The sequence below is a fragment of the Aptenodytes forsteri genome, unplaced genomic scaffold, assembly GCF_000699145.1.
Source record: "Aptenodytes forsteri isolate BGI_AS27 unplaced genomic scaffold, ASM69914v1 Scaffold46, whole genome shotgun sequence".
Classification (NCBI taxonomy): domain Eukaryota; kingdom Metazoa; phylum Chordata; class Aves; order Sphenisciformes; family Spheniscidae; genus Aptenodytes; species Aptenodytes forsteri.
The window spans coordinates 1,602,645-1,615,426 of NW_008794774.1; the positions used below are offsets into that span (position 1 = coordinate 1,602,645).

A 12,782-nucleotide genomic window follows, 5' to 3' on the forward strand; every position below is an offset into this window, starting at 1 on the left:
GCACTGTGAGCTCTGGTTCCTGTATTTAAACACTTCAATGGATTTTATTACTTATCTTCAGTTCTCAGGCACCCAGCAAATCAGATTCTTATTGTCAGAAGTTTTGACTACCATTCCGTAATGAATTAGGAATAAGGAGGGAGGAATGGCATGGCTTGAAGAAAATTCTGCATTTAATAAGCTCTTTCCTCATTATATCTGTCATAAGTTGTGACATTGCTTCTAATTGCATAAGAATTATAGCTAGTTTTTCTATAAATTTTCCAAATATCTTTTCTTTTAATTTTCAAGTTCACATGCAAGTATTATTACCAGGAATTTTGTAAGTTTTTTCCTACACTTTCTGCTGTGTAAAGAATATCTCTCTGACTAGTTCTGACTTTTCCTCCTTGATTATTATGAGCCTTTATGGAACATAGAAAAGGCTGTGAAGGCCTTTTGCAGGCCATATTTTTCTCTACATTATAACTATTACTGAAACCAATGGAGCATATGAAAGTGAAGAAGAGTCCACACAAATAGAAAAATAACTCCTTCAGCTTTCTAGAGGAGAGACTGCTGGAAGGTGTCACTAAATAATTTTTGTGATAAATTGCCTTTTTTTCTTGGGCCAGACCTCACAGTTAGAACTACTTTTTAACCTTTGTAGTAACTACAGAGAAAGAAAGAAATTACAACTTGCTCTTGATCAGAACAGGGGAACTAATAAAGCTTACTTATTCAATAAAATATCTTGTGATTAAAATGGTAATTAACAGCAGTAACTTTTTTTTCCCTTTTCATTAATATTTCTATTTCAAAATAGTCTGTTTCTATTATAATGACTTATTTGATAATGAAGCATATCCATAACTATTTAGAAATTTGGTGTTCATTATGTACCAATGCCTGACAGGTCAAGAGACTAGAATAGTTTTGGGAGTAGTAGTGCCATAACATAGTCTTCCATGAAGACTAATTAGTTCCATCCACATTCAAAGCCTTCCCACATGAATGCTGCACTGTGAGCTCTGGTTCCTGTATTTAAACACTTCAATGGATTTTATTACTTATCTTCAGTTCTCAGGCACCCAGCAAATCAGATTCTTATTGTCAGAAGTTTTGACTACCATTCCGTAATGAATTAGGAATAAGGAGGGAGGAATGGCATGGCTTGAAGAAAATTCTGCATTTAATAAGCTCTTTCCTCATTATATCTGTCATAAGTTGTGACATTGCTTCTAATTGCATAAGAATTATAGCTAGTTTTTCTATAAATTTTCCAAATATCTTTTCTTTTAATTGTCTAGTTCACATGCAAGTATTATTACCAGGAATTTTGTAAGTTTTTTCCTACACTTTCTGCTGTGTAAAGAATATCTCTCTGACTAGTTCTGACTTTTCCTCCTTGATTATTATGAGCCTTTATGGAACATAGAAAAGGCTGTGAAGGCCTTTTGCAGGCCATATTTTTCTCTACATTATAACTATTACTGAAACCAATGGAGCATATGAAAGTGAAGAAGAGTCCACACAAATAGAAAAATAACTCCTTCAGCTTTCTAGAGGAGAGACTGCTGGAAGGTGTCACTAAATAATTTTTGTGATAAATTGCCTTTTTTTCTTGGGCCAGACCTCACAGTTAGAACTACTTTTTAACCTTTGTAGTAACTACAGAGAAAGAAAGAAATTACAACTTGCTCTTGATCAGAACAGGGGAACTAATAAAGCTTACTTATTCAATAAAATATCTTGTGATTAAAATGGTAAATAACAGCAGTCACTTTTTTTTCCCCTAATATGGAGCCTATCTGATTTTGTGAAGTGTATGAATTTCCTTTTTTTCAACATGCAACTATTGACAGAGAAAGAAAATGTTTTTCTGTCTCTCTTTTTTTTTCCAGATAGCTTTCAGTTAACATTTTCGTTTAGTATGATCACTTGTGAATATTACAGTCTTGTGGGACAAACAGCAGGATTCTGTGCAGTCCTATATATACAGTAGTGTTATGGAATAGCTCTATCTAGGAACCTCATCTGACAATAAGACTTGAATTTGCCATGAGACCAAACGAAGTGAAATTGCCCATGAAAAAATACATTCTCTGATCTAGTGAAGTCCACTTCCGTTACTACACAGTAAGATGTCCCTCACACACCCCCCTGCAACAGTCATTACACCAAACAGTTGTAATGGCATGCCATTACTAGTAGAAGCTCATGCAAGCTGCCTTTGCCAAATTACCTGAAGTAACGTTTCTGTTAGCTGCTATACAGTACACCACTGTCTTAATGTAAATTCTCTCCTCCTAGCTGAAATCTGTATTTTAAGAGTGCTGTCCAGTACAGAGTAAATTCCAAATAATGGACAAGCTGTTGTGCTATGAGATTCTTCAGCTACTATGACCCAGAAATTAAAGGTCTGATTAGATTCTCCATAAAAGTGGTATGATATCACTGACTAGTAAGTCTTAATTTTTATCTAGGCCTTGTAAATCACGTATTTTGTAACTTCTGCCCCAAGTAATTTAAAATTTTCAAATACTTTGACTTGGAAATGTTCAGGAACATTTTTTCTTCCATCTGATTTCAAAAACTAGAAAAGGAAACTGAATATAAGACAAAAACACACTCTGGAGTGAAAATATTAACTGCATTCAGTGACTTCATTAATCACTGCAGTTACTGTACTGTAGGCTCACTTACAATTGGTGAATCTTTCCCATCTAAAATGTAAATGATGCTATTCTATCACTAACTGGACGCAGCTGAATAGTTACTTATCATTTGAATAACTTATGAATAGTAAGTTTCTCCAGTAAACATTTAGACCTTTATTCTTCTTTCATATCTCTTATGGATATAATCTCACTCGTTCTAATACAGCTGCACCTGACTTAAACCTTTAAAAATTACACTAGAAAGTCAGACCCTTCATTTGCTTTATTGTAGTATTTGCATAACACCTTTTTAGGAAAAAAAATCAAATGGAAACTCTCAGAGAATAGGAGGGTGTAGTTCAGACCTACAAGCCTCTAGTATTAATGCATCATTCCTTCACCTGCCTGATGTATTGTCATAGAAAGACAGTGAGCTGGAAACTGTTGGTACTGACTATATTTATTGTCTCCTTTTTCAAAAGCCTGCATATGAATTTTCCTTACAAAAGGAGCTCAACCACAGCAAGCTGTAACAGCAAGTGAAAAGGTGTTCATACAACTTGGAATGTATGAAGGAGCAAAATGGTAACTAGCTGTTTTCCTAGAGACCAGGAACAAACATTACTTGTCTACAGGATGAAGCAAACAGCAAGAACAGTGTAGTATATGTTACATTTACAGGCACGCCTCTGATTCTCAATTGCTCTTCAGTCACTCAGGGTTTTATGGGACATGGGATTTGTTCATCTTTCTAAAGCAGAAGCATCAGAGATCTTGGAAGCGTAAAACATGAATAGTCAATAAGGACTAAAGGCACAGAGGCTTTAAGTTTTGCAAGCAGGTTTGCATAGCCTATATTTATGTCTAGAAACTAACCAAATCATAATCTATGTAATTGTGTTTATTTAAATTGGGAACTGAACTTTAAAAAGAATAATGGATTGAGTGTCTTTTTTCTTAAATCAAGTTCAAATGCAAGTAAGAAGTATATGTAACTTTTTTCCCCCCGACCATAAGAATTGAGGAAACATAATAAGTTGGAGGGTAAGTTTCAGCAGCAGTCAAGAGTAATGACTAGAAGGTACTCTAAAATCTGAAATGAAACTATATGATATATCTAGCCACCAAGACTTCCAAAGAGATTTTTCCAAGGAAGCTGATGAGACAAGGATATAGATGTTTCTGATATTAGTAAAAGCTGTGCTTTACATCCAGTGATTGTTTTAAAAATTGAGTCAATCAGTATAAATACACATACATACGCCTTTTGGACTTTATCTGTTAGCATAAACAATACATTGTTATTACAAGAGCTTGTAACAGTGATACAAAGGTTTCCATGTGATTGTAATGCAATATCCTTAATGGCTACACTACAAAACCCAGAAAATGAACACCTACAGGCTGTGAACATCTGTAAGTGAAGACCACACTAAGACTATGGTGGCACCATTTGGTTAAGCTGTGCCACAGTGAGCCATTTATATTTAAAAAACCTTGTTCCTCATCGAAAAGCAATTCAGTTCATCCCATCAGTGCTAACTCAATCAGCTGAATTGGTCATGCAGTCAGATACCCACCATCTAGTACCACCTGTGATCAAATGCAGACTGAACACAGTGGCATGGTGTATTTTGCCCCAGTTTATGCCTCAAATTGCCACTGAAGCAATTTTTTTTTTCTTCAGGGTTTCACAGGCTGGACTTTCATTCAGTTTTCTAATTCTCTGCTTTAATAATCACATTCTTCTGAGATAAGTTGTGACTGTCATACAGATAGGTTCTTTCAATGTTCTTACTGACAGACAGCAGCATTGCTGCTCTCACAAAGATCAGGAAAGCCCTTCATGAGTTTTTCAAACATCCTTCTCAGCTCTGAATTTCTTTTTTTTCCTCTCCACCAATCAGAATAGAAAAGCTACTAGAAAGTATAAAGTTAAGTATTACATTTTGGCTGCATCTTGAACTGAGAAAGGACAAAGGGGGACACTGGTTCTGTTTTTATCTAAATAAATGAAGGGCAAAAGACTGAAACAGAAAACGCCACATCCTATAAACACTTTTTACACAACAGGAGACTTCCAAATAGCAGGAGCAAAACACTAGCAGGAAAAGTCAAAGGATTTATTCAGTGATTAACGGGTATGTGAGTATTACCTGCACCAGTAGTAGATACGAGTTTGGGCTTGCTGCGTGCTCCATCACCTTTTGTTGTATAGGCTGTCACAGTGAAGGAGTATGTAGTTTCAGGCTGAAGCCCAGAAATTATCATTTCCTAAGATGAAATAAAACAAGAACAATTTATTAAAAATAGATTGTTCTCCAGGAGATCATGGAATCCTTCAGACAACCCCTGTATATTACATATAGTGCACACACTTTTGTGCTACTGGCAGTGATAGCAAGCATTTGAGAGCCCCAACAGACTGTTCTGTGTGAAATACTTCATAATGCAAGATGTTTCACTCACTTTAGCAATAAAAGACAGCACACTTCTAAATAGCATGCCTCAGGTAGTTTAAGGCACAAGGCCAAAGGCTTAGTGGTGTGAACAGTGAAAAAAACCTTCTGAAATATCTTGCCTGAGGACTACTACTGATATTGTGAAATGCATGCATATGTAGATATGAGAAACTCCATTTAACTTAGTCATTTACAGGACATCACTGATATAGTTATAAATGCCTAGTAAGAAGAGTGTTGCGTTTGTATCCACACTTTGTAAGTAATGATGGTTTAGCTGAACAAGAAAGCCTTGTTACTTTCATAACACTTTAATTGCAACCTGTGTCACTGGTTGGATGTGCATCTAAATATCTCAGAGGACTTCAGAAACAACTCACCCTTCAGGTCTAAAAGAACTACCTAAAACACCATTAAAAATCTAGTCAGAGAATAAATCTGACAGCCCTCAAATGACAGCAGCTGCAAAACAAGTAGCTCTTCAGCTAGTGCAAGTGAACGGGAGCAAGATCAAACTGTAAGTGTCAAAGCAAGGAGATCTTTACACATGTGCGCATGCACACACACATATACACACACGTATACACAGACAGAAGATGGTGAAGGGCCAGCCACCTGAAATGAACTAAACTTATGTCATGCTATAAGGACAGCCAGAGGAATTTAAGCCTGTAACTACTGGACTACTCCTTTGCGTTCTCACATGCCTGAATGGATTTACACTAAATTTCACTGCTGTCAGACAGATGGTATATTTATGCATCTAGAATAAACAGCAAATATGCAATCACACACCCCTCAGATGCAACAACCATAAAAGTGAATATAAAAATTATTGGTCAGACTATCCACAGTAAATGGATTTTTCAAGATAGCGGGTATGAGCTTAGTACAGGCGTGATTAGAATTCGGCATTGTATTTACAGTCAGTTGTTAGCAATATAGAAATAACAAGGTAATGATCGAAACAAGTAGGCAAAATAGCTCAAATAAAATAAAAACACATTAAAAAAACCTACAACCCCCCCCCCCCTTCCTTAGTCCTAAAGGCCAAAATCAGTAAGACAGACTTCTCATCTTTCATAAGGAAACTGCACCTGATATTAACAGAGTAAAATTATAAAAGGCAAAAAAGAATTGCCAACCTTTTAAACAGTGATGAAGATATTAGTCTCATCTAAACCAAGCAGTACTTCATGGTGTAAGAGATATGACTGCATGTAGTGGTGTCGTTTAAAAGTGTGATTTGGATACAGCAAGCACTATTACTTAGGCATAAACACTACAGGGCATTTGGCTTTCCTGATATCATACAAAATACATTTATCAAATTACCAAAAAGAAAGCACAACTGATCTCAACTTTCAGCTACACAAAAAAAGTCAACCTTAAAGTGAATACAAAAAAATCTGACTATTGCTACCCAACTCTGAACCACTTTTGTTTTATTTTTCTAACACCTTCTTGTGAAGAGGAAATTGCGAGGCAATGTTAGTGGCAGCCATCAAAAAGAAGAAAACACAAACCAGTTCTGTACATTTTGGCATCATGCTAAAGCCCAGAACAAGCAAGCAACAATAACACCCACTCTCCCTGGGGAAAGAAAAAAAAAAAAGGAAAAAAGTGCCGTAAGGGAAAAAACTTTGATGTTAGGAGCATGCGTTTGTGCAAATGACAAAAAAAAAAAAGAAAACCTAAGAAAACTCAAAAAAATCAAATAAAGCTACAAGCAAACAAGCAAATAGAAAAAAAAAAAATCCCAAACCCAACACACACTGCTTTTCTGGCCAGTCAAAAACTACTCACATGTTCAGTAGTATCATCATATTCCCACTGATTGAGAGTAAAGAATGTTGGAAGGAAAAACACAAGAAATTAAGAGATTTGTAGCCTGGTTGAGGTAATGTTTTCTTCTTAATAGTAAAATAAATATGAATGATGTCTGGAAAAATCATGTACAATTTGAATTAATCGTGTAGAATCACGTAGAATTTGGTTAATGAAATCAGGCCAGGAATTTTTAATTCCACTTCTGCTTTCCCTAATACCAGCCACTTCTCTTTCCTTGAAAGATGAAAGAAGTAATCAATCCTCTTGTACCACGTAGTAATTTTTTATAATAGATGGTATTAGTAAAAAACTACCAAGGCAGAATTAAAGGCTACCTGGTTTATTTTACCATGTTACTAGGCTATATGCTTGAGTTTCCTAAATGAATTCAACGCCTTATTTAAATTAATAGCAGGATTTTTTAGTCTTGAAACCTAACCACACTGATCTTTTACCATCAAGGTCTTCATACCTGCACAAGCCCTGATCACATGTGTCAAAGAAGTATGAATGGCAGGAAGGAGTGGCAGGAGGAGAAAGGAGGTGACTATCCAGAGTGAACCAATGGAAAACAAGCAGGTCAAAGCCAAACTTGGCAAAAAAAGAAATATGGCTTTTGCCTTCGTGATATTTGGGCTCCGATATCTCATCTAGTCTCTCACTTCTGACCTTCTAGTGTTTAAAATTATTGTAAAATACTACCACACAGAAGTTGAAAGTGAAAATCTGTGCAAGGAAGAGGAGAACCAAAGCACAGCAGCATCCTCTTTTCCATCTCCTCTCCCTTTTCCCTTTCCCTTCCCACGTCCCCACCTGTTTCCATCTTTCTCTCCACTGAATTTAAGCTGTAAGAACACCATGTTTTGCAAAATAGGTAAGTACAAAGGTATCTGCAGAACAGAAATTTAGAACTAAGACTGAAAGAAGAAACAAAAGAAGCCAGAAAACATTTATTTATTTACATAAAATGCTTAAGAGGCCAATTTAACTCTTTACTTTATGCTAGGTTGATAATTTCTTATCATTTCCAGTCATTCCAGTCATAAATCGAGAGCTAGCAATGAGAGGTGTGTACTTAATAATTGTTTCAATGTAGGATGATTCCTCCAGTACCAGGAGCTTTGGGTATCTTCAGTTTTACAGAGCACTAGTGTATCCCAACCTGCAAAATCCTATTTTTAGAAGCTTTTTAAACTTGATGTGATCAGGCTTTTGTTTTCATGCCTCATAATTTATAAAACAAATGGGAAATTTTGCAATATAAGTAAACCCATACCGATTTAAACTAAGGTCCTAATTTTATTGCACAGTTATTGATATGAATAATGACAAGTATAAACACCTCGGTGATTTCTAAAGTTGCACTGATAAGTTCATTTCCTGTGACACGCGTAGTGAGGTGGATACACGCTAATGACAGAAACACTGTAATAATGGGCTAACACAGGCTTCTAATGATTCTAGGTTCTCCACTGAAACAAAGAAATATGGGGTGGGTGGATCAGGCAGTGCACAGTTTGCTACACTGACTATGACCCTGGCTCACATCTCCCTGATGCTTTAAAACTTCAGAGCATAGGTATAGGGTGAAGACTCCAGGTTTAAGGGAGTGAGCAGAATGACACAGCTTAGCATTTACTTGCACACCTATACAGAAAAGGGTGCCTAGGTTTGGTCCAAGAAACTTTAAATGTAAGTATTCTGAAAAAAAGTTTTTAAAATAGAGATAAAAAATGTTAGCTGGTAGGCTGAAATATAGAAAGAAGAAAAAAGGCAGTTCTGGATAGCTCTCTGCTACACGAAATCTTTCCACTGTGACCTAGAAAAGAACACAAAATGCCCCAATTACCTGTGCATCAGCCAGCATGATGTCCTTCAGCATGGGCTGACCCTTTGGCTCTCCATTTTCCATCCTCACGTAGTGGACCTGGTATCCTCGGATCTGACCATGCTGCTTATTGGGTACAGGTGAGCGCCATGACACTTTAACAGCAGTAGAGTTGACAGCCTCTACCTCGACTTTGCGAGGAGGACCACTAGGAACTGGAACAACATTATTGGACAGAAGAGAATTACAGGCACCTGTCCTACCCATGTCTTTTGCTTTTCTTTTAAAAGGGCAGACTCACTATGTTTTCTTTGAAGAATACAAATTGTTCAACAAATGAAAATGCTCAACCAATCTGCTCTACCTTTCAGTGAAAAGATCAAAAAACATGACTGATGCAAAAAATGGAAGAAAAAAGAGTATTAGAGAAATAGAAAAACATGTAAAAATGTACAAAAGCCAAGGAAGATGCTTTGAGTTTCAAAGCATTATAGTACAAAGAGATATTTTAATCATTGAAATACTACTACTACTACTACTACTAAAAACACAAAAGATTTCAAAAAATGTTTTCCTTATTTTTGTTTGCTAAGTTCTTTGTTTCTTTTTTTTTTCAGTAGTATAAAAAGGAGGCTGATATAGGGCTGTCTTCTGTCACTGTCAAGCATGGAAGAAAAGAAAATGTGTGGAGCATCAGTTTTCCAAGATCAAAAACAAAACTCAAAAAATAAAACCCAACCCAAAAAAACCCAAATCAAAAAGCACAACATGGAACAAAAAAGCAGTTAAAGAAAAAAAAAAAAGAAAAAACCTGAAAAAAAGTTCATAGACATAAGTGTTTAAAAATAACAATGACTGCAAAATCAAGGAAAAGGCAGAAAGATTTTTCCCCTGAGAGTTATTTTTATGTTAAAGGAGGAACAAGAAGGATATGTATGGGCTCAAAGGGGCAGCAGATTCATGTCACTCAAAAAAAGGTACTTTCTGTTAAAAAAACCAAAACCACCAAATATAAAAATGGTGTAGAAAGGACAAGTCTTTGATTAAAAATCTCAAAGGGTGATAGTATCTGTGATTTGGGAAAAAGAGGAGCAGAAAAAAATACTCTTAGGCTATACAAAAGACAGCAGATCGACAGAGAGTCATAGAGGCGCAAACTGATGTAGTGGAGGCAACATACCATCTTCATCTGTCCGAATCAATACTGCTAAGCTCTCTGGGCCAGGTCCAACATCAGTGTGGGCAGTCACAGAGATCCGGTACTCAGTCCATTTTTCCAGCTGTTCCAAAAGGTATTGGGTACTGTCCGAGGAAATTCCCAAAATTTCATGGGGCTTGACATCTTCTCCATCAATCCCAATGTACTTGATGGAGTATTCAGTGATAATGCCATTCTGTTCTTCCACCGGTGGAGGTTTCCAACTTACCAAAATGCTAGTGGAGCTGGGGCTTGTGCAACTAATGTCTTGAGGAGGAGCTGATGGCTCTAATTTCAGTAGTGGGTTAAAGGAGGATTTGAGTGAAAGGATAGGAGTGATTGAAAAAAATGAACAAAAGAAAAAATAAAAATAAATAAAAGACAACCAAATGAAAGTAAAAAATAAACCAAAAAAAGTAGAAACTTAAAAAAGCAAAGCGTCAGATAATCGTATGTACCTTGGCTTATTAACATGAGGAAACTGAAAATGAATAGACCAACTAAATGGTGAAAAAGGATGTAGGGGAAATACATGAAAATGAAACCTCAAAATAATATTACCTACCTGTAATTAAAATTCTTCTTGAAACAAAACAAAAACGTGACACTTCTATGACTACTGATCTATCTTTATAATCATTACAATTAGTGCAAGCTATAATATTTTAAATGACATGTGACATGTATTTACTCACAAATTTGGGTATATCCCCTTCAAGTGTTTTTACTTGGTTTACTTTCAAGGGGTTACTTTCTTTGAGAAAAATTCTCTTTTTACAGAACTCCTAAAAACTTGCAATAATTGCTAGAAATTGCTCCATAAATTGCCATTTTTGTAGCCTCCCCACTCTCATAAACAGATTATTATTTTTTCAGCTTTTTTTAATAACTGAGTCTGCCTGGCACAAGTCAACTGCAAATTACGTTTAAATGGAAAGCATTTACTGAAACATTTATTGTAGCCAACATACTAGGAGCATGCAGTCAATAGAAGACGAAGAAAGTCTTAGTCAAAGATTTACCTACCAGGAAAAAGTGACAGGCTTGTTGATTCTGACTGTAACTTGTACTTACCCTAGATCAGCTGTCAGTTTTATTTTTTTAACTCCTCTTGGAGACACCTTTGCTAGCAAAGAATTAAATCCTACCCGTAATGTAGGTAACTTCTATAGGAAAAAAAAAATCTGCCCCCAAACAATGTGTCAAGAAAGCAGGTATTCATTTTACAAAGAGAGTTCACAGGCTCAGCACATCAGAACGGTGAGAGACTCTGACTGTTTCGTCTCTTGTCACCAACACCAATCTTCCAGAGCAAAACTGCTCACCCTTACTGATTTGTACTCGAAGGAGTCTGTTAGCATATGTACCTTTTCCGGGCTCCAGAGCATTTAAGCATGTATGTCATTCCATTGCTTTCAGTGAGGCAATTCAAGTACTGAAAGTTAGGTATGAATTTATGTGCTTAAATGCACTTTGACTTAGCAAAGTGTGTGCTTACTAACTGAGATCATTCAGAGCATCAAAAAAGGAGCCACAGTTCAAATTCACTGGCAGAAGTAGTGGACGTGGACTCTTTCCTATTTCTGCCTTCTCTCTTGCAAGGAAAACATAAATTTTGGGTGCAAGATTTTTATGGCACTGCCTTTTTTTTTTTTTGTCTACTATTTTCTTCCCATTTCTTAAGGGAAAAAGGAAACAAATGGATTTCTCGTACTTATACTAGGTACATCAAACAAAATTAAAGCAACAGAGAAGGACTAGGACCCTGCTGTGACCTACTGCATTTACACATGTATCTTTTGGTTCCCTACAGCTCTTCTACAGGGATCAATGGCTTTTTACTCAGTATGGTACACTGCTCTTCTGAAGGGTAAACAGGAGGGAATATACCAGCATTTCAACTAACTAGAGGAGGTGGAAAGGGGGACAGATGAGAATTATCACATTTGTTTTTGGTTTTTTTTTAGGCTAATTCAGTAATCAAGTACTCAAAACATGTTGGTCCCCTTCTACCATCGACTTGTGCAGGAAGTAAAATACAAGTAAAATGTCCCTTAAGGATCTTACATGTAAAGAAATAAATCCCTATAGCACCTTTCTCTGAAACCAAGACGAAAGGCAATAGTGTATTCTGGTGAATATTGCTAATAAACTCATAGAAGTTTATTAATTTTTAATCCATTATACTCTGAAAATGCAAAATATTATATTTATGTAACTAAGGATAATCTATAGGCTACTTGTGTAACCAGTTTTATTAATGCATATACTTTTTTCTTAAAACACACCATTTTTGCAAAAAAGATTTTGCAATCTTTTCAGCAAATAACCAGGGTCTGCCCACTGAAATCAACTGGATTTTCCTACTATCTGAAGACATAAGGCTAAAAAAACCGTAACACATTCTTATATTCAAGAAGGGAAGAATGGCAATGTGCTTATATATGGAACATGCAACCTTGGCCCCTAGAGGTTTATTTTGCATGCACAGTATAAGCAATCTTCACCCAATATAAGAGAATGAACATTCTAAATAGCTGAAATGGCTCCCAGAATAAAGAAATACCTTTTTCTTCACCAAATTATTGATTCTGGATTACTAAAATTAAAAGGTGCCTTGCCACTATCTCTAAAACTAGCCCTGTGTTATATAATCGTCTTTTATGCTTATTCCAAATGTCTTAGAAATACTTCAGAAGCACATTTAGCTTTGGTTAAAGGTCTGCAGCACTGTAACTCCAGTCACACTAATTTCTATTAATATATAACACTAACAAAGAATGATGGTGTAATCACATCTGTCATGACTGCAAATTAAAAAGCCT

General features: G+C 36.0%; 1 protein-coding gene across 1 annotated transcript in view; it reads right to left on the bottom strand.

Moving 5' to 3' along the window:
* PTPRD (protein tyrosine phosphatase, receptor type D) overlaps nt 1-12,782 on the bottom strand; it is a 301,312-nt gene that overhangs the window by 106,825 nt on the left and 181,705 nt on the right. The window contains exons 13-16 of the mRNA XM_019470759.1: nt 9,940-10,245; nt 8,781-8,974; nt 6,908-6,934; nt 4,796-4,913 (exon numbers count right to left, since the gene is read on the bottom strand). Of these exons, the coding sequence (XP_019326304.1) occupies nt 4,796-4,913; nt 6,908-6,934; nt 8,781-8,974; nt 9,940-10,245 (645 nt within the window). The remainder of the gene's footprint in view (nt 1-4,795; nt 4,914-6,907; nt 6,935-8,780; nt 8,975-9,939; nt 10,246-12,782) is intronic.